The sequence below is a fragment of the Macaca fascicularis genome, chromosome 4 (assembly GCF_037993035.2).
Source record: "Macaca fascicularis isolate 582-1 chromosome 4, T2T-MFA8v1.1".
Taxonomy (NCBI): Eukaryota; Metazoa; Chordata; class Mammalia; order Primates; family Cercopithecidae; genus Macaca; species Macaca fascicularis.
In genome coordinates, this window is record NC_088378.1 from 4,464,103 (window position 1) to 4,483,872 (window position 19,770).

Genomic DNA, 19,770 nt, shown 5'->3' on the forward strand with positions numbered 1-19,770 from the left:
AGGCATGCTGGATTTTTCTCCTTCTATCTTCCATATTTCTTAACCCCCCTTTCATTTTTCCTGTATTTCTGTCTTTCTCTCAATTATCATCAGATCCAACCTCTCTTTTACCAACTCTGTCTTGGACTTTGTCCAAACTGCTGTTTAATCGATCTACTGAATTTTTTTTTTTTTTTTTGTGATGGAGTGGCTGGAGTGCAGTGGCATGATCTTGGCTCACTGTACCTACCACCTCCCACGTTCAAGCAGTTCTCCTGCCTCAGTTCTCCATGTAGCTGAGATTACAGGTGTACACCACTACACTGGCTGATTTTTGTATTTTTAGTAGAGATGGGGTTTTGCCATGTTGGCCAGGCTGGTCTTGAACTCCTGACCTCAAGTGATCTGCCCACCTCGGCCTCCCAAAGTGCTGGGATTATAAGCGTGAGCCACCACACCTGGCCAATCTATTGGATTTTTAATTTAAATTATTATAGTTTCAATTTTAAAGTTTTGCTTATTTTTACAAATCTGCTTGGTCATTTTACAATCTCTTGTTTTCTTGCAATGCTTCAACCTTCCTTGTTTTTCAAATGTATTGAACACACATAGTTTATATTATTTATACAAATTCCTAACCTTTGCTATCTGTACAGGTCTGATTTTGGAATTTGTCTCTACTGACTCTTGCCCACAGTTTGTATCTGTGATTATTTAGTGATTTATGTTTGCGAGCTCATGCCCCTTAGAATTTCCCGTTTAAACTGTGAGACATGTTTAAAGCATGTTCTTCCTGATTGTACTTACGTTTGCCTCTGCCTGGTCTTCCGTGTGCTACCGATCTGGAATCTCTAAAAACTAAAAGATTGGATTGGAGTTTTTCAGGCCACACTAGGAGTGAGGATTTTGGCTTCCAACTGGCTGAAGTGTGAGCTGCAGAAGTCTGAGAGGGCAGTTTTTACCCCTTGCTTTTTTCCGCACTCCCACCTGAAGAGGCAAGCCTCCTTCTTCACAGTGAGGTTCTTCCAAGGTCACGCCCTCCAGTCTGCTCTATGGGAATGCCTGATCCAACCCCACACCCTGCTTGGCCCCCCGCTGAACCTCTGGTCTAGATGACAGAGACTCACATTAGCCTGCAGGACAAGCACTACTCAGAACAGTGCTTGCCCTCACAATATCTCCTTATCCTCATGTTTTGCCTGTGTTCATTCTTCCCTGCTTACTATCGGACCAGCCACACTTCATTAGAAAAGATTTCCCCCTCGTTTTATCGCGCATTCTCAGACCAGCAGGTTGCCGAGAACAGGGAAGAGCCCAGCGGAGCGGGGAAGGGCGGCGCGCCTCCCAGCCCCAGCTTCCTCCCCAGCTCCTCTGATGAGGGGAGGGGGAGACGGCACCACAAGGCGCGCCTCTCCCGGGGCTGCCACACCTGCTATTCTCAGCTCCCTGTCTGGCTTTTATGTGTTCATCAAGTTCTCATCTCTAGTAGAGGTATTTAGTGCCTGAAATATTATAGGTGTTTATGAAATATTTTTAAACAATGAAAATTTCTTGCTAAAACAAATCTAGCAAAGATTTTATGCTCTCCTTTGTACCCATGCCAGATCTTGAGAAATTTTTCTATGATGAGGGTTTTTTTTTTTCTTTTTTAAGCTACAGAAATCCTTCCTGCTATAGTTGTAACCTGTTTCCTCTTTCCTGCTAACTCCCTTCCTTTTGAATTCCTCTATAATTTACGTATAGGCTTGGAAAAGTCCCTTATTTCCGGGTTAACCTTTTAGAGCCTCAGCATCTTCATTGCATAAGGGGGTTCACTGTGTCTGTTTCTTAGATAAATGTGTCACAGAAATAATAATGTAGACCAAAGCTCTTCCTAATTAGCAACCCACTGAAAATAATCCTAGTAACGTCTGTTTACAAACATGCATGGAACGCTACGGACAGTTGCTTCTCTAAAGTATTTTAACGTTGGTGTGAGAGAAAGGGGAACCCAAAGTTTTAATACAGCACAGTGAGCAAATTAGAGGATCCCAGGAGAGACCCCAACAGGGCCTGAGGGGTGGAGGGATCTCCGTGTGGCTTCCTGGAGCAATGCTGGGTCTGGAAGATGCTGGAAGGAGACGTGGCCAGTGGACAGAGGCAGAGCAGGCAGGAAGGACAGCTGTGGACACTGCGTGAATGATGTCATGGAGACACCACAGATCATCTTCTCAGGAGTAAGTCAGCGGGGCAGGAGCAGAGGCTGCGCCCTGGGGGAAGGAGAAGAGGCAAACATGGAAGAAGGCCTGGCCAGGAAGAACAGAGTCTGAGGCTTCCAAGCATCCAACCTCTGGAGCTATGCATGCCCTGGGGTAACTGAACAAGATTCACTTCCTTTGGCCAGTAATTACTACTTTCTGGCAAGAGCTGAGAAGGGCCCACGCTGTGTTATGGAGGGCAGGGTTGGAAAGAAGGCAAGACGGGGAAAACATGTAGAAGGCACAGTTGACAAATCTCAGTAACTAGACACGTAGGGAATAAGGACATGTCAGGAGGTCACGGTAAGTCTTGCCTTCTGGTTTGGGCAGCGAGGCACATGGTCATGCCTTGCATAAGATGGTGCAGTTTAATAGGGGAGTTTTCAGATAAAAATTCTCATATTTGGGAGTCAACTCTCTTCCCAGCCATTTCATTAATTCTCTGTGTGAAACGCTAGGATTTCTATGAATAACTCTGTAGAGCACCTTACAATTTACAAAGCGCTTCCCCATATTGGTTTAACTGCATGAAATTGCTGTTTTCATAGGTGACGACCTAGTGAGAAAAGGGTTGGGTTTTTTTTTTCCTCTTCTTCCTCCCTCTTCATCCTAGAGCGGGCTTTTTCAACCTCACCATCAACATTTTTAAAAATAGACTTTATTTTTTAAGAGCCATTTTAGGTTCGCAAACAAACTGAGCAGAAAGAACAGAGACTACTGACATTTTTGATGGGCAAATCTTGGTAATGAGCCTGTCCTGTACAATGTAGAGTGTTCAGCAGTGCCCAGCCTCAACCTACGAGATACTGGTAGCCCCGCCCAGCTGTGACAATCAAAAATGTCTCCAACACTGACAGATGTCCCCTGGGACCCATCCTCCACCATCCCAGAACCACTGTTCTAGAGACTCAGAGAATTTCAGCCACAGTCAGGTCATAGGATCTGAACAGCGGGTAGACATTTAATTCAAGATATTTTACTTCCCAGTGTACAGTCCATCACGGGCTCCTGCTTACCACAGTCGTTTTTAGATCTGTCTTTTGCCTGTCTCCAGCTACACCTAATTTGCTCTTTAATAAATGGTACACGTGCTCAGCTATATGTCATTCGTGTCAAGTACTCTGTCTTTCCATTTCAAGAACGACATTGTTCATTTTTTTATCTACTTGGTCACTTTGAGTCTCTTGTCTTTAATTGCTTTTTCATTTCTTGCTTTTATTTCCTTAAGCTTGTCAAATTTGACATTCACTGCTCTCCCCTGGATGGTCCAGTGGCTGGAGGCTACTCACAGCTGAGTCTGCGGCTGGCTGGCTTGCGGGCTGTGCTCCTGACTTGTGTGGATTTTGCGCACGGCGATTGTGAGCTTGCGCTCCTTGGAGCTGTGTCTGAGGGAATTCTTTGAAGCCTGGCTTTAGTGCAGATTCCTCTAGAAAGCATTTGTGATTGTTTCTGCTAGGCACCCAGGGCAAAAACACCTCAAGACCACTTTAAATTGTCAGCTGGAGTTGCTGCTACTGTTTTCACACAGGCGGTGAACCGAGGCCCTGCCCCTGTGCGAAGGCTGGCTATGGCCACAGACCCCCGGGATTTCCCACGCTCCTGGCCCCCTGCTTAGTGCCAGTGTTCAACCACGATTCCTCATCCAGGGGGTTATGGGGTCCACCCTCAGCCCGCCCGCAGGCCAAGTGCAGCACCCTTGCAGGACTCTCACTTTGAGGGGTGGGCTCTGTCCTCTGCGGCCACTATGGCTGTGACACGGGGTCTTATGCTGCAAACCTGGACCCACTTTTTGGTTCCTGCCTCTGCTTACTTACCTCATTGACTTGAACAATCCTGACTTGAGATTGGGTCAAAACACACATTTCAATGTCCACCAGTGGGACAAACACCCCCTTCTCCAGTGAGGACCCTGTCACTTTCCACAGCTTTTCTTCCCACTCTTGGACAACAGACAGCCCACATTGGCTTTAAGTTCTGAGCTCTTGGTTAGTATTTCCGGTCCTCAGGATGGCTCCTTCTCAGAGAGCTGCGCGGACAGCCCGTTGTCCGAGCTTGCTGACTCTCCTACTCTCCACCTTGTGTATTCCCTACACCCTCTCTCCCCACCCCACACCTGCTCATTGTTCCTCTAGGCTCATTGTTCCTCTCAGGGCCAGAGCCAGGAGTGAGGAAGAGGAGGGGAGAAAATGGGCTTCGACTGCTCTCCTCTCTTCCCCAGCCTGACCCTTCTCTCCTGGAGGCCCCTGTTAGCTTCACTCCAGGCAGAGTCTCTGAGGACTTCACATGGCCCCTCCTTGGCCCCGGGCTGGCCTGTAGGAAGCACTCATATGTCCTTGGCCAACAAGCCTTGCACGGACAGGGTTAGCCACCACACAGCCTCTCTGTCCTCCTCGTGTTCCCCTCCAGATGGTCCCAGTGGATGCCAGACCTAAGCCACCTGGTCCCAGCATATCAGCACTCCCCAAGGGGCCCCACAAAGTCATCCTGCCTGGGCTGCAACAACGGAGGTGGCACCTCCCCAGCCCTTTGGGTGGTGGAGAGGAAGGGTGATGGAAATGCTGCCAAATTTCCTCTCTCCCTGCTCCCCTCCTTCACTCTCCAGGCCATCCTGTGTTCTCAGACACCTGGGCAGTGTCAGGGTTGTGGAACAGCCTCTCAGCATTTTTTTTAATTGGCCTATAGCTATTTGTCCTTGAAATTTTCAAACTTAGCGTATCTCAGAGAGTTGGTAGAAACTTTCCTTTCAAATGATCAATCCTGAAATCCTGTTTGTTCTAAATTTAACCCTGGAGTTCATCCACTTTCCTTCGGCCACACCCTGCCATTCTCCTGGCCTCATTCCCCAATCTGTTTATTCAACAAGGGCAGCAGATATCCATGGAGTGCCTGCTGTGCGCTGGGCTCTGTGTCACAGAAGCCTCTGGGGATGTTAAAGCTCCTGTCCTTAGGGCCTTATATTGTGATTACTGGAAAAAAGTATTTAAAAGGTAAAGAAGATGAAGGACAAGGAGGAAGAAGGAGGAGGAGGAAGAAGAGGAGAAAAATGTGGAGGAGAAAAGGGAGAAGAATCACATATTATCAGAAGTTTTGTAAAGAAAATGAGCATGAGGTGTTCTAGAGACTCGTGTAGAGAGGCCCTGTCTGAGATAGGCTATCCAGAAAGGCCTCTGCAGGGTGGCATTAATTCAAGCCTGCCTGAGATTGGCTATCCAGAAAGGCCTCTGCAGGGAGGCACTGATTCAAGCTGGAAGCCAAAGCTTGAGAGCCAGCCGGAACAGGGGCCCAGGTAGAAGAAGGAGCCAGAACCCAAGGCTGGAGGTGGGATGGCCTTGGCGGTTCCAAGAATGAAGGGAAGGCCAGGCTGGTGGAGCCAAGGAGCAGGATGGGGCAGGGCGGGATGGACGGTGGGTGGTGAGACCCAGGGTCTTTGTAGCAGAGTCAGTGTAGGCAGAATGAGGAGTTTGGGTTTTATTATACTCTACTGGCAAGAAAGTAAGAAGCCTGGAAGAGTTACAAGCAGAGAAGTGGAGGATTGGATTTGAATTTGTGTGGAATGGCCATGGGCGGCCAAGCTAGCAGGTGACCACCCTGGTCTAGAGTGGGGATGGTGGCTTGTCCTGGAGTGCACACAGAAGATGAGCAGGGTCAGACTTAAGACACCCTTTACCAGACACACCCAGGTCACCCTCCTGGGGTGGACGCAGCCTTCTCCTCAGCATGGGGATGGTGGCTTGTCCATGAGCGCAATAGGTGAGCAGGGTCAGACTTGAGACATCCTTCACCAGACACGCCCAGGCGACGCTGATGGCATCCTCCTGCCAAAGCCTCCCAGGCTCTTCCTCCTTTTCAGGGATAAACTCCTTGGGGCTCTCTACCATGTGACCCAGCACCCCTCCTTTGCCCTGTCCCCACTCCAACACACCCTCACACCGCAGCCAAATGGACCTCCTCAGGACCATGCTCTCGCTGGCTTTTAGCCTGAGCTTCCCCGACGGAACACCCTCGCCTGTCCCTGTGCATCTGGCTCTCACTTGCTCATCATCACCTGTGAAGGTAGCAGTCATCTGCAAGACTAAGGGCTCCTGTAGGGCCCTCTCCCTCTAAAGCCCTTCTCGCCTGGGAGTGAACACACGCTGGCTTGTCTGTGCTACCCCAGAGACCGCCATGCCTGTCAGGACAGGAGTCCCTGCTGCGCCCAGCCCCTCAGATCTCAGGCTCAGCACAGCCCACAGCAGCAGGCACGGCAGATGTGCAGAGGACCTGAGTTGATGAATGACGCTAGGCTCCTGCCGTGGTTCTTCTCTAACTCATTCATGCCAAGGTGTACGTGGGAGAGAAGTGATTAATAATTAGTGAGTCACAAACATGAATACAACCAAGTATGCCCCACACAGTCGCTTTCACATACTACCGTTGGCTCTCCGTTATCACAGGTCTTGTTTAAATTATTATAATTTAAAAATTATGGTCTCATTTTCCTCATATTTTAAAAAATTGTTCTAGTTAGTTCTTGAATATTAGTTTTTTTCTGTGGGTTATTAAGGATGTGAGTTATTTGTGGTGTGAAACTATACCAAACAATAAAAAAATTTGCAAATGAACGCTGAGTGTAGTGGCTCACACCTGTAACCCCAGCACTTTGGGAGGCTGAGGTGGGCGGATCACTAGAGGTCAGGAATTCGAGACCAGTCGTACATGACAAAACTCCCATCTCTACTAAAAATACAAAAATTAGCTGGGCAAGGTGGCGCATGCCTGTAGTCCCAGCTACTCAAGAATCACAGGAGGAGCAGGTTGCAGTGAGCCGAGATCACACTACTGCACTCCAGCCTGGGGGACAGAGTGTGAGATTCTGCCTCAAAAAACATTTGCAAATGAAATTCCCTCTTTAGAGTTATGTGTTATTTTCTCATCTCACATAATTTACACGTGTCTTTGTTTTTCCATGTTTGTGGTCATGTTGGAATAAAACCTGACAGTTTTGCAAATCGTGGATTTACAGGGAACCATCTGAGTGAACTGTGTAAAGGCTCAGCGATTGTGATTTCGATTTTGAGGTGGTAAAATGGAGGGGATGAGTAAGGGGGAGGAGTCACTCAGAGGTGGTGCCTGTGGATGCGAGGACGTATCCTGGAAACGTCCGGCCCCAATTCCTTCCCCTCAGCCCGTGGGTCTCCAGCAAATTCTGCTCCCAGCGTTACTGCCCACCTCGGCCTCTTGCTCTCCATCACTGTGGCCACTGCGGTTTGCTCTTCATGAGGACACTGTCCTGCCCCACAAGACTGTCACGGGGCACCTCCCTGATCTGCTTCCTCTGCTGTGCACCCTGCTGCCAGAACTTTCTCAAATACAAGTGTGTCCCTGTTATCCTCAGCTTCATGCTTCAGTGGCCCCTTTGTTAAGCTGAGAACAAACGTCATCGCCTCCACCTGACCCCACACCCTGAGCCCATGCTCTGGCCACACAGCGTCACTCACCCCAGGGCCTTTGCACAAAATGATCTTTCTTTCTGCTCTCATCCCCACTTGCCTGGTTTGAAAAACTGTCCCTATGTCCCTCTAGCCCTTCCTCCCTCCGCATGGGCCAGCTGCATGCTTGTCTGCCTGAAAGCGTGGCACGTTCCGCTGACTCACGGTATATTTTTGTATCTGATCATTTGTCACTAGCCTGTGATGATCTTGTGAGAGGGCACAGTGCTGAGTACAGAGGAAGAGACTGTGAAACGCATGATACGCGAATACATTCAAACAAGTAATTCTTCCATCCTAGAATTATAACCGTAATTGTAATTCATCTACAGCACTTTCTACCATGTTTTACAAATATTATGACTATTAAATAATCTTTAAGTAACTTTTATAAAAATTGAGATGTAGTAACTAGATGTAAGTCTATGGATTAACCGAGTGAATAATGAGTGCCTTGCTGAGTGTATCAATTAGGATTCCTTTGGCTGCAAATGGTAGAAAACTCAGCTCAATGAAAAGATTTGTTATTTTCCACAGAAATAAGCCTCAAAGAGGTTTGGCTGCAGAATTGGTTAATGCAGTAACTCAACAGTGTTATCAAGGATCCAGAATGTTTCCAGTTTTCTGCCATGCCATGCTTAGCATGACCCCATGGGCCCAAAGTACCCCCGGCTCTGAGCATCCCATCCTTACACACTGGCCAGAGGTAGAAGAAGAAACTCACTCCTTTACTTTGCCCCAGTTTCCTTTCTTGCTCTGTGGACTTAGGCAATCTGCTCTGAGGTTTTTTGTTTTTTTTTTTTTTGGTGTTTTTGAGATGGGCTCTCACTCTGTTACCCAGGCTGGAGTGCAGTGGCACGATCTCAGATCACTGCCATCTCCGCCTCCTCGGCTCAAGTGATCCTCCCACTTCAGCCTCCGAAGTAGCCGGGACCACAGGCACACACCACCACATCCAACTGATTTTTGTAGTTTTTAGTAGAGAAAACATGGGTTTTGCCATATTGCCCAGGCTGGCCTTGAACTCCTGGGCTCAAGTGATCTGCCCATCTCGGCCTCCCGAAGTGCTGGGATTGCAGGCATGAGCCCCCGCGCCTGGCCTCGAGGTATTTCATACCCGTGTTGGGTACATGTTGTCCTCTGGTCTCCCAACACGGCTCAGTGTGCCTCTGCCGCTACCCGACCCTGTTCCTGAGTTGCGCTGTCCGTCTCTGCTCTCTCCTCCCTCACTAAGCTCCAGCTGCTAGTATAACTTTTCCTCCGGGTTAAGTTCCTTCTTGGTCTCCTGGTCTCTGTGTCTGTCTTCTGGTCTTCCTCCTCTGTGTTGTTGCTGTTGATTTCTGTATGTCCTTCCTCATTCATTCTTTTTATTTTCTCCAGCTGTGTTGAGGTATAACTGACAAAGAAAAAAAAATTTTTTTTTTGAGATGGAGTTTCGCTCTTGGTGCCCAGGCTGGAGTACAATGGTATGATCACCACTGACCGCAACTCCGCCTCCCGGGTTCAAGGGATTCTCCTGCCTCAGCCTCCCGAGTAGCTGGGATTACAGGCATGTGCCACCACGCCTGGCTAATTTTGTATTTTTAGTCGAGATGGGGTTTCTCCATGTTAGTCAGGCTGGTCTTGAACTCCTGACCTCAGGTGATCTGCCCGCCTCGGCCTCCCAAAGTGCTGGGATGATAGGCGTGAGCTACCCTGTGCAGCCAAAAGTTGCATAATTTAAGGGACACCCCATCATGTTTGCTGTAGGTATACCTTGTGCAAGGATTCCCACAATCAAGCTAATGAACACACCCATCGCCTCACATAGCTACCTGCAGGCAACACAGATGGGCTTGGAGGACATCATACTAAGTGGAATAAGCCAGACAAGGGAAGACAAATGTCCACGATCTCACTTATCTGTGAAGTCTAAAAGCTCCCCACATTGTTTCCATTTATTTTAAAGATATATAAAGTTTCACTTGAAGTGCAATTTAGCATTTTATTGAAAATATATTATGAGAATAAAAGAGAGTTTTAGAAACTTGAAACTTCCAGCAGCCTGTAGGGCTGTTTGGAGACGAACAGACATTTGTGGTACTTGACTAATTAGAAGCTCTTGGATGTCACTCTTAACATACTCCTGTGGGGTGCCCCGAGAATGTGGCATCTTCCCATATGCAGACAGCACATCAGCCTTACCCACAAAGATACCTGTGTAGCCCGGAAGAGATGGTAAATCTTGTCACAGTCCCCAAACTGTGCCCTGTTATTCCTCAGCCTGGGACTCCCGCCGCCTCTTGTCTGTCCAAGAAACTTATTCCCTCATCTTCTTACCCTCAGGCGTTCAGAGCAAAGGCCATCTCCTCCTTGACTTTGCCAATTAGTATTGGCTTCTCATTCATCTCTTACACATTTCTTTCACTTTACATAAAAATGGCATCAGCTTTGCCTGTTCACTCACCTTCTCTTCCATAAGACTGTGAACTTCTTGAGATATTGTAATCACTTTGTGTCACAAATGACCACCACAGTGCCAGATGTTAGTAGGTGATCGATAATCACTTGTGGAATTGCAGTGACCATGCATCAGCTAATCTGGTACTCATAGAAGTAGCAGTCACCATGGAATTCAGTCTCAAACTTACTGTGCTTGAGTTAGAGAAAATGTGAGATACTAAGAGGTCTACCAAGCTCTTTATCTGCTCTTGAGTCCTTTCCCATTCCATCATCTGGGCAAGAGCCTTTATCAAGTTCACTTTCTTTTCTGGTATTTGGTGAGGATAATTTGGATTTAGGTTACAATGCGTCTTGATATTATACCTACCCTAGATTTAGTGGTTTCGGAGGATTTCATTACATAGGCACATGAAGTAGTGTTCCGTGATTTTGGTATACCTGTATTTTACCAGAAGAAAAACAAAGGCAAACATATTTACTGTTGTAGCAATGAATTCTGTGGTTGAAATCTGAACGATTTTCCCCCCAAGTTCAACAGAACAGTTTTGTTGCCTTCAAATTTGGGGAACTCATGAATGTCGCATGAAATATTTCCTTTCCAATTTTGTCAGATCACGTCAAAATACTATCGTCGATACAACACAAGCCTTGACTTAGGCCTGCCTCTGGACTTTTGTCCTGAACAGGATGCCCGCCAGTTGGTATAGTTGGCATTCTGCACCCCTGTCTCCGGCCAGTATTACTGGCTGCCCTTCTGAGGGAAGCATAGTCGGGTTGGCCCTCCCTCATCCCCAGAGTCTGTGTCCAGTTGGAGGTCCATCTACCGCTTCCCGTGCTGGGTACAGTATCTTTGTGTTTGCCTAGAGCCAGGATGCCTAAGGATCCCAGCAGGGATACAGGGCACTCAGAGGCTACCCTCCCAGCAGAACCTTAAAGGAAGCAGGAAAAGCAGTTTTCATGGGCACTTAATTGGCGCATCGTCTTGAAAAGCAGCAAAAAGAGGTGTTTGGTGTTTGGTGTCCTTGTGGGGTCCTGCACTTCTGTTTTTAAAGAAAAATAGTTATTATAAATCCTTTAATACATAATATGAAAATCAATTGCACTATTTAAATTCACAAAGCACTCCCATATCCGTGATCTTGCATAAGCCTCTTGCTATCCAGTAAGGGAGATGAGGCAGGTTTCACTCATATTTTCTTCTTAGAGATGAGTCGTGGGAACAACGTGCAGCGGCACCCAAGTTCACCAAGCAAGGAAGGGGCAGCGCCAGAGTCCTGGTGCTAAACTCCCGGCTTCCACTCCGGAGCAGCACCGCTCAACGCGGGTCTCCAGGAAACCCAGAGAGCCTATCTGGTCTCACCTCAGCCCGGATGCAGCATGAGCTTAAAGCTCTTATTTAAGGACATTCTGACCTCTATCCACCTTAGCCAAAATAGCCTATCACAAGTATTAACGTAACATCTGAGTAGTCCAAGGAGCAAAACAACGCGAGGATTTTGCAGTTCACACTGCAAAAGAGCAAGCAAGACTTGTCAACTCACCACCACAGTCGTTTCTGGTCTTTGCAGGTGGTGATGGTGCTATGTCAATGGGCTCGGTTTCTCCCTGTTTTTAAACACAAACTCAACACGTGCACAAGAGGAAAACAGAGCACCCAGGCTGCACCGGGTCGTGAGCCCGCAGATCCCGGCCCTCCTGCAGCCCTTGGTGAGCATTTCTAGGAAAAAAAAAAAAAAAAAAGTGTTTCCCTTTAAGGCAGATCCGGGCCTTGCCCTAGACCCAGGTCACCCCGCCCCGGGTATTCCCAGCGCGGGCCCTGATAAGCCATCTGTGTAGACGTTTCCTAGAATGGGGCCGGCTGCGGAGGGCGGATGCGTCTTTGTTCTGCAGCCGCGGGAGGGAGGCGCCCCGCGGGCTGCCTGAGCCCCCGCCCTCGGGCGTGTTTGTCCGCTCCGGCAGAGGGAAGGCGCCGGTCCCGCGGCAGTCGGCTCTGGGCCAGGCTGCAGGATCCGCTGGCAGGCGGGGGTGCCTCGCTCGCTGGCCGCTGCGGTTTTGCTTGGGTTTTCTAGAAGCATTTGCTGATCAACAATTAAAGTTTGGTTCAGCAGAGAAAAACATGACGACAAAGTGTGCATAGGGATGTTTTAAGGAAGGAAAACATAATGACGGCCCCAAGCTGGAAGAAAGAGCAGCCGGGCCGAAGTTGCGTGACAGGAATGCCAGCAACTGCGCGGCTCCTGAGCCGCTACACAGCTCTCCGGAGCCGGGAGCTGTCCCGGGCCGGTGCTCATTAGGCATGCGGCAGTCGCGGGCGCTGATTGGCGGGCAATGCTGTGGGCGGGGCCGTGGGTGGACCCGCGTGGGGGCGGGGCTGCACGGAGCTGGTACTCGTAGGAAGGAGTAGAAAGAGGAGGAGGGATGAGCACCTGGAGCCTCAGGGCGACGCTGATGATTGGAGGTATCGGTGGAGGCGGGGCTCTCCTGGGCGGGGCGGTAGGCGCTCATTGGCAGTGCTTGGTAGTGGGCGGGAACGGGCGGGGTGGTGAGCGCTGATTGGCGGTAGTGGCGGGGCGGGGCGGAGGAGGAGGAGGTGTGCGTGCCGGGGCGCGAAGCGAAGGGCGCTGATTGGCGGTAGTGGCGGTGGGCGTGGTGTAGGCGTGGCGCGTGGCCGGCGCTGGTACTCGCAGGGGAGGCGAAGAAGGAGGCGGAGGGAGCGCCTGGGGCCCCGGCCGCGGTGGCCGGCGCGGCCTGCCCTTTGTGACCGCAGCCCGCGCCCCACGCCCCACGCCCATGGCCGTCGCGCCGGGCTCCCCGGCCCCGCGCGCCCACCCGCGGACCTGAGCCCGGCACCTGGGATGCCGGGGATGCGCGTCCCCCGGCCCTGCGGCTGCTCCGGGCTGGGCGCGGGGCGATGGACCTGAGCATGAAGAAGTTCGCCGTGCGCAGGTTCTTCTCCGTGTACCTGCGCAGGAAGTCGCGCTCCAAGAGCTCCAGCCTGAGCCGGCTCGAGGTAATGCGGCCGCCTTCGGGGCGCGCAGGTGCCAGGCGCCAAGCGGGCTGTGGCAGCCCGAGCCCGCCTCGCCACCTCTGGGTGGACCCCGAGACCCGTCAGGGAGTTCAAGTTACTGGAAAGCTGGTCCGGTTCCGAAAATCGAACCAAAGGGCTCCCCACGTTATCGCTCGGACTCCGTAGTAATTGGGCGGTCCGTGGGTCCTTGCGGGGGCCAACTCCACCCCCACTGCATTTCCAGCTCGTTTATCCGCTGCTGGCTGCACGGGGTGTGGTGTGGTCCCCTGTGGGCCACGGGTGACCGGGTGCGGAGGGGCTTTCTCTGCAGCTGGACAGCCGCGTGGCGCGAAGCGCTTCGCAGGGGTCCATCAGAGTCCCGAGTGGAGAAGCCCCCCAGCTCCGCCCTCTGAGGCACTGATCAGGTGCTGTCAGCCGTGCCCGGCTGGCAGGTTCCACCTTATCTTGTAGCTCATTCGTGCATTTGAAGTCAGTGTAGGATTCACAGAACGGGGAAGAACGGGCAGCAGCACGATTTACTTAGGCATCTAAAACGGCGCTCAGGAGTAAAGCGCCTGATGCAATACCCTCACAGCGCCGGGGTTGATACAGATTCGTCCTGAAAACCCAGAGTACTCCCAAAGCCCTGTCCTTTCTACCTGTCCCGCATCTTGGCATCTTAGGGTTTTCTTTTGGACGGTTCTCTTGTGGTGTTTTTTATTTCGACCATCAAATCTTACTCTCTTAATCCCAGTGTCCAAATCACATTGTTGAATCTATAGATGACAAAACAGTGAAACGTGTTTAAGTGAAAAAGAGACATGGTGATGGGGAGACTGAGGCTGGGACCCAAAGATTTTGCCTGACACTGTCCCGCCTTTGCCTCAAGGCTGGCACCTGTGCGGTTTTGGTTGGTTTGTTTCAACTGGAACAATCTCAGATGTTTCATCTTGGTGTTCTTTGTCCCAGCTGCCATGATATTAGACACAGGCATGGGTGCTGTAACAATTGAGAGACCGCTAAGCAGAGCTCAGGAATAGACATAAAAGTAGAAGAGAATTACTCGTTTAAAAAGTTTCTCTTATGGCATCCCTAAATCAGAATTGAAGTACTAGATAGGATCAGTGTGGCCGGTTCCTAAGGGTAAAATATATCTTTCAAATAAAACTGTTAATCCAGTACTGGAGGAGGGCTTGCTTTAAGTCTAAGATTGAGAGAAATTAAGCACACCTTCAGGGAGACAAATCATTTTGCTGGGACACAGGCACTTAAAAAAATCTAAAGTTGACAAGATCAGAAACTCAGAATAGTATTTATGTTTATCTGGATACATGTTTTTATTTCCTGTTTCATCACAATGCCAAGTTTATTAGACATCTCCTTGTCTCCTTCCATTTATTGTCTCTGTCAAGAAGAGGCACACGTGTGAGCAAACTCCAGGCATTGTTTATGAAGAGCAGCTAAACACTGGCTGACCAGTGGGAGTTCAAGAATCTGCCTGATTCTGGATACACACACCTCTGGTATTAGGGTTCTGCAAGGAGGGCCGGGCTGCAGAAGTGCCTCCAAAAAGAATACAGTGGGAAACAAGGTAGGGGTGGGAATAGGAAACGAGGTTTTTTTGATGTACAAATAAAATTTCTAGAAGTCATACATAAACCATCAGCGACGTAGGAGGTCAAATGGGCTGAAAATAAATGTAGTCTAACAGCAAGTAGTCAATTAGCGCTTTCTATGTGCCAGATCCCGTAGTAGGTGCTGGAGGTCTCAAGATAGTCAATAATGTCCAAGCACAGTGGCTCATGCCTGTAATCCCAGCCTTTTGGGAACCTGAGGCAGGCAGATCACAAGGTCAGGAGATCGAGACTATTCTGGCCAACATGGTGAAACCCCGTCTCTACTAAAAATACAAGAATTAGCTGGGCATGGTGGCATGTGCCTGTAATTCCAGCTCTTCAGGAGGCTGAAGCAGGAGAATCATTTCAACCAGGGAGTCAGAGGTTGCAGTGAGCCGAGATCGCGCCACTGCACTCCAGCCTGGCGACAGAGCAAGACTCGTCTCAAAAAAAAAGATGGTCACTACTAACACAATGCTCTTTTCTTTACAAATGCATTCCCTGGCTTCCTATTATTTGATGCTTGTGAAAATCGGGGTAGCGTATGTTACTATCCTCATTCTATTGCTATGGGAATAAAACCGTGAGAGTTTGAGAGTCTTGTTGAAAGCTTTCCAAGGAAATTCTGCAAGTGTTTATGGAGGACCAGGTCTGGGGCTGGTCTTTTTCTGGGTACTGTGTCCAAAAAGACACAAGACATGGAAGTCCCGGCCTCAGGGCTCTTCCGCCCAGTGAGGATTCGCACAAGCAGCTGACTTTGTGTCCCATCCAGTGAGTTCCTCTTCTCCCTACCCATACTTGAGAAGGCTGCGTGTTGGTTTGTGTGTTCACAGCTGGTTATAGGCCAAGAAGCACTCATCAAAAAATGTAAAACTGAGCAGGGGAGGTCTGTCAATGGATTGAGGTTGAGAAATAGGACACAAAGTACTGAACACAGATGTGTATTTCCTCTGTTTGGATGAATGAGAAAGATAACTCGTTTTATAATGGGAAACATTTTAAAATTATTTCTGTGAAATTTATATTTTGAAATATACAGAGACTTTGAAAATTTTTGTTATTTGAAATTCAAAGTCTAGTGACATAAACAGGAAATTAACATAGTTACTTTAAGTTGAAAACAGTATTTTCATTTAAAAGGCTTTCAGGAGAGACTCCGTCCTAATGTTATCATTCTCGATTTTATTTATTTTCATTTTTAATTTTTTTAATAATGAGAAATTTCTAAAGTTCCTTCTTTTTTTCCTCTCTTTTACATTTATGCTTGGCAAAACTTCTCTGAACATACTTGATTTTAAAATAAATTTTACATCTATAACCCAACATTTGCTAAACCCTAAGTGACAGAGAAGCCAGGTTACTTAATCATATTTGGAAACAGCTTATGAATTACAGATTAAAATGAAATTCAATGAAATATTTTTGTCCTCTGTCATCATAGAACCAAGTGAGATGGCCAAGTTGTTGGCTCTGGCAACTATAACTTTGGGGGTTTGTAGAGGAAAACTGGGTATCTTGCATAGAATTCCATGGGTGTGCCCCAGAAAGATGTCAGGTGTCCGTGACTACAAGACCCTCACCGCCCCCAGAGAGCTCTGCTTTCAGGGCATTGACAGTGTTGCCTAAGAACCACGACACATTGCTGGGCAGAGTAACCTGCATCTCATTCAACAGTCCATTTCATAAATGAGGAAAGGAGACACTGGCCCATTTGCTGAGCTGGAGTTACCGTCACCCAGCTGGGATAGGATACCCTCTCAGTGTCTGGCCTATGAGTTGTGCACTTATCTACAAAATATGTTACCCATGCCAGTTGCCTACTGAGCTAAGGTGGCTTTGAGAGCAAGGAAATGCACCACCCTCACCGTCCTAACTTAGCAGAACCATAGATCCACTGAGCTGAAAGGAATCTTCCCCCCACTCAACCTTTCCACATGCCAGTAGAGCCTCAGAAGATGGAATGTGCAACCTCCAAAGCTTAGTTTATAGTTCTTCCAAGAGGGAATGTACATTTTAAACGAATGAAAAGTGATATTATTAACTCAGGATAAGACTTCCACCAATTTGCTAAAGGTATCAATATACAAAGTCATTTCATTTAGGGAGCAGTTATTCATTTGGAGTTACCAAAGCCAGAGGGTTCTCTTTGGTGACCTATTATTTGAGCTATTTTAGCTGTAACTGGCGTTTCTCCTGAAAGACAATGGGGAGTGAATGAGGAAGACAAAATGCGAGGCTTTACCTGGGATATTGCTAGTGGTGAACTGCTGAGTGGAAGGAGAATTTCGTTTTATTTATCTATTTGCTCAATTGTTCATACACTCAAAAGATTTAAGCACATATTGTGTGCATTGTGCTAAGCAACTGGGAAATAAAAATAGGATCCCTGCCCTCAGCGAACTTAATGTCTAGCAATAGAAGCAAACAAGTCAAAAGAAGCTTGCTATTAGGGTATAAGTGCTGTGAAATTATTGGCAGCTTTGGATTTAAATGGCCTGATTAGATAAATTGTCAACTTATTTCTATTTCTGGTGGTCACAGATCATCAGAATTTATCTATGTGTACATATAAAGATGTTTTAATTGCTTATTCTTTTTAAGGAAAACATGGTATCCTAATAAAGGAAGTGTGAAGGGACTCTTAGCAAGCATCAGGAACAATATTGACTCCAGTCATGAATAAAAAGAAAGTTTCCTGGAAAGTTTACCACTAAGGCTTATACTTGGTGCTTGGTAGGTGAGCTCTTCTTCTAGATCTTGGGTGGTTTCCAAGAAAACCATTTCTAATTAAGATAATTTTCAGGTACTCCCAATAAATGCTCCCACAGAAGTTATGTTTATCCTAATTTTATTGGATTTTCTGACAGCCAAAAAAAAAAACCACACACACAATAAATAGTCCATATTAGTGAATACTGAATTTGTTCATCTTTTTGCTCATTTATATACTTTATTTTAAAGGCATTAAGCTTAATTCCTTATTTGTGGTCACACTTTCTATGCTTGGAAATTGCCTTATTCCAAATATGCCTCATGCTTGGAATTTCATTACATACTTTATTTCTTTACATTCAAGAAAAATCCCCAAAGTATTGTTGGTTTTTTAAGCTATGTGAAAAGACAGCTAAACGTAGTGAGATTTTGCCCCTTTTGCTTTGCCTGTCCTTTTCCATAAGCCCCTGTGCTGACTGTCTTTGACCACACCCAGCACAGCAAAGACTGTTCAGACTATTTTTCATGTGCTCAGAAGTAGAAGAATGAAGTGGAAGCACACTAAATAAAAAAGGAACATGTGTTCATATCCTGTGACTTACCATTTACCTGGGATTTCATTCTGTTTCTCACATGTGGGGCGAATAGTTTCTCAGAAGTAGCAATTTAATAGTGGGTGGGAGAAGTATGAACTCTCAGAGGCAGCTTCCAGGGCTACTGGCCATGAAGGGGAAAGGGGAGGAAAGAGGCTTAGGGGCTGTAGCTTCAGGATGAAGGCAATGTTCAGGTCGATCAGAGATGTTTGCAGCTTGAGGACCTTCAGGAAGCTGCCAAGAGAGTGCTCCTTTGATATGGGGGACCAGGATGAGTTTATTTTGTATGACGTGGAGTTGGTAACCAGTAATTTAGCCAGAAATACTCTACCTTTTTTGCTCCAAAGATCTGTGCTTGTTAAATAAGCAGAGCTGGTCTAAGACTAGCAGCGTTCTCTAGAATGCTCTGCTTTTATTTCTGATTACACTGAATTACGTTGTGTTGCATTTTCTCAGCATTTTATGTTTGCTGATATATTTTCACTAGTAAGAGCTATTACATTGAATTCAAATAAGTAAAAATTATCAACAAATAGGCTGTTAAGCTACAGTGTGATTTAATCAAGCAAATAGATCAGACACAAATATATTCCATATGAAATACTGTTAATCACATCTGACTTGCAGCTGCGTGAGAAGCCTTGTCTGCTGACTGCTTAGCTAGGGGAAAATAATGGTGCAGCTCTAAGGAAGCCGGAGGCACCTACACATCAGGACGTGGAGGACGAATGTGCTGTAACCACACACCTAGGATTTATTACCAAGCAGGCCAGCAGCAGTATTTCCAACCAGCCAAGATGTGTACCTGTTGTTATTTGCATATGTTATGCAGTCATTTGCATATGTTATGCAGTCATTTGCATGCATCCCTGGAGATCAGTTAGAGGGTGTTCCCAAGAATGCTACTGATATGAGAGCCCTACCTGATTCCATTCGGGAATGCTCCCTAGCCAGTCTTCCTCCATGAAGCTTGGTGTGCAAAGCTCCCCAGGCTGTGTGGTTTGCCCTTGCTTTGCCCTGTGGAGGTAGAATTCTGCAGGCATGGAGCAGGTGGTGTCCCTGTTTCCCTCCCACCCCTGCTCGGTGCCAGTCTCCTGCCGTGGGAAGTACCTGACCTTGCCGGCTGCCCCTTCTCCCAGCCACCTCACGCTGCCCCCGTGTTCTTTGTCTCCCTTGCCAAACCACTGCATCCTTTTGAGCACCCATCTCCCCAGCTACAAAATAGGTAACCCTGTAATAAGGGTTATCTTCAAGTTTTTAAATGCTTCAGCAGTGAAATATGCCTTGTCAGGACAGTTTGCACTTGGCAGCTGTGGTGTTGCGCAAAGCTGACTTTGGTTGGACCGTATCTGTAAAGGTTCTTGTACTATATTATGGGAGAAAAATGTTTTTTTCTCTCCTGCCAGCCTCCTTCCTCGCCCCTTTGAATACACACCTGTTTCAAATTAGTATTATCACCATGAAACTAGTTTTTCCTAGGTTATAGCTATGTTAAGTTTACATACAATGATGGTTTAATCTTCGATGCTGTCATTTTAAACATAATTCGTGGTAATAGCCCCTCTTGGAAAACAGATCTGTTTTCCACGCTGTTTCTGGTGTCAGCCCACAAGGAATGATGGAGTGGGGACTGTTGGGAGAAGGGAGAAGGCACTGGTAGAAATTATCTAGCCTTTTAGAGAAAAGAATTGTTTCTTCTTTCAGTTATTTTGTCTT

At 47.5% G+C, this 19,770-nt stretch overlaps 1 protein-coding gene and 1 long non-coding RNA gene across 11 annotated transcripts in view; one reads left to right on the forward strand and one right to left on the reverse strand.

The window, feature by feature from the left end:
• The window catches only part of RPS6KA2 (ribosomal protein S6 kinase A2), a 451,568-nt gene that overhangs the window by 224,612 nt on the left and 207,186 nt on the right, over positions 1-19,770 (forward strand). For 2 of the 8 annotated variants that reach the window (XM_074036765.1, XM_045390399.3), the window contains exon 1: positions 12,806-13,136. The exons of the other annotated variants lie outside the window; for them this stretch is intronic. In XM_074036765.1, coding sequence (XP_073892866.1) covers positions 13,038-13,136 — 99 coding nt within the window. In that variant the 5' untranslated portion in view covers positions 12,806-13,037. Of the gene's footprint in view, positions 1-12,805; positions 13,137-19,770 lie in introns of those variants that run through there. 8 annotated transcript variants of the gene reach the window in all.
• Positions 8,648-12,391, reverse strand: LOC102118068 (uncharacterized). 3 transcript variants are annotated; one of them, XR_012433264.1, is made up of 4 exons: positions 11,668-12,391; positions 11,056-11,166; positions 10,494-10,564; positions 8,648-9,080 (listed from the first exon to the last, which is right to left on the reverse strand). It is a non-coding gene; the product is annotated as an uncharacterized lncRNA (long non-coding RNA). The 3 variants fall into 3 exon arrangements; XR_012433263.1 differs by lacking the exon at positions 11,056-11,166; XR_012433265.1 differs by lacking the exon at positions 11,056-11,166 and having other exon boundaries at positions 10,131-10,564.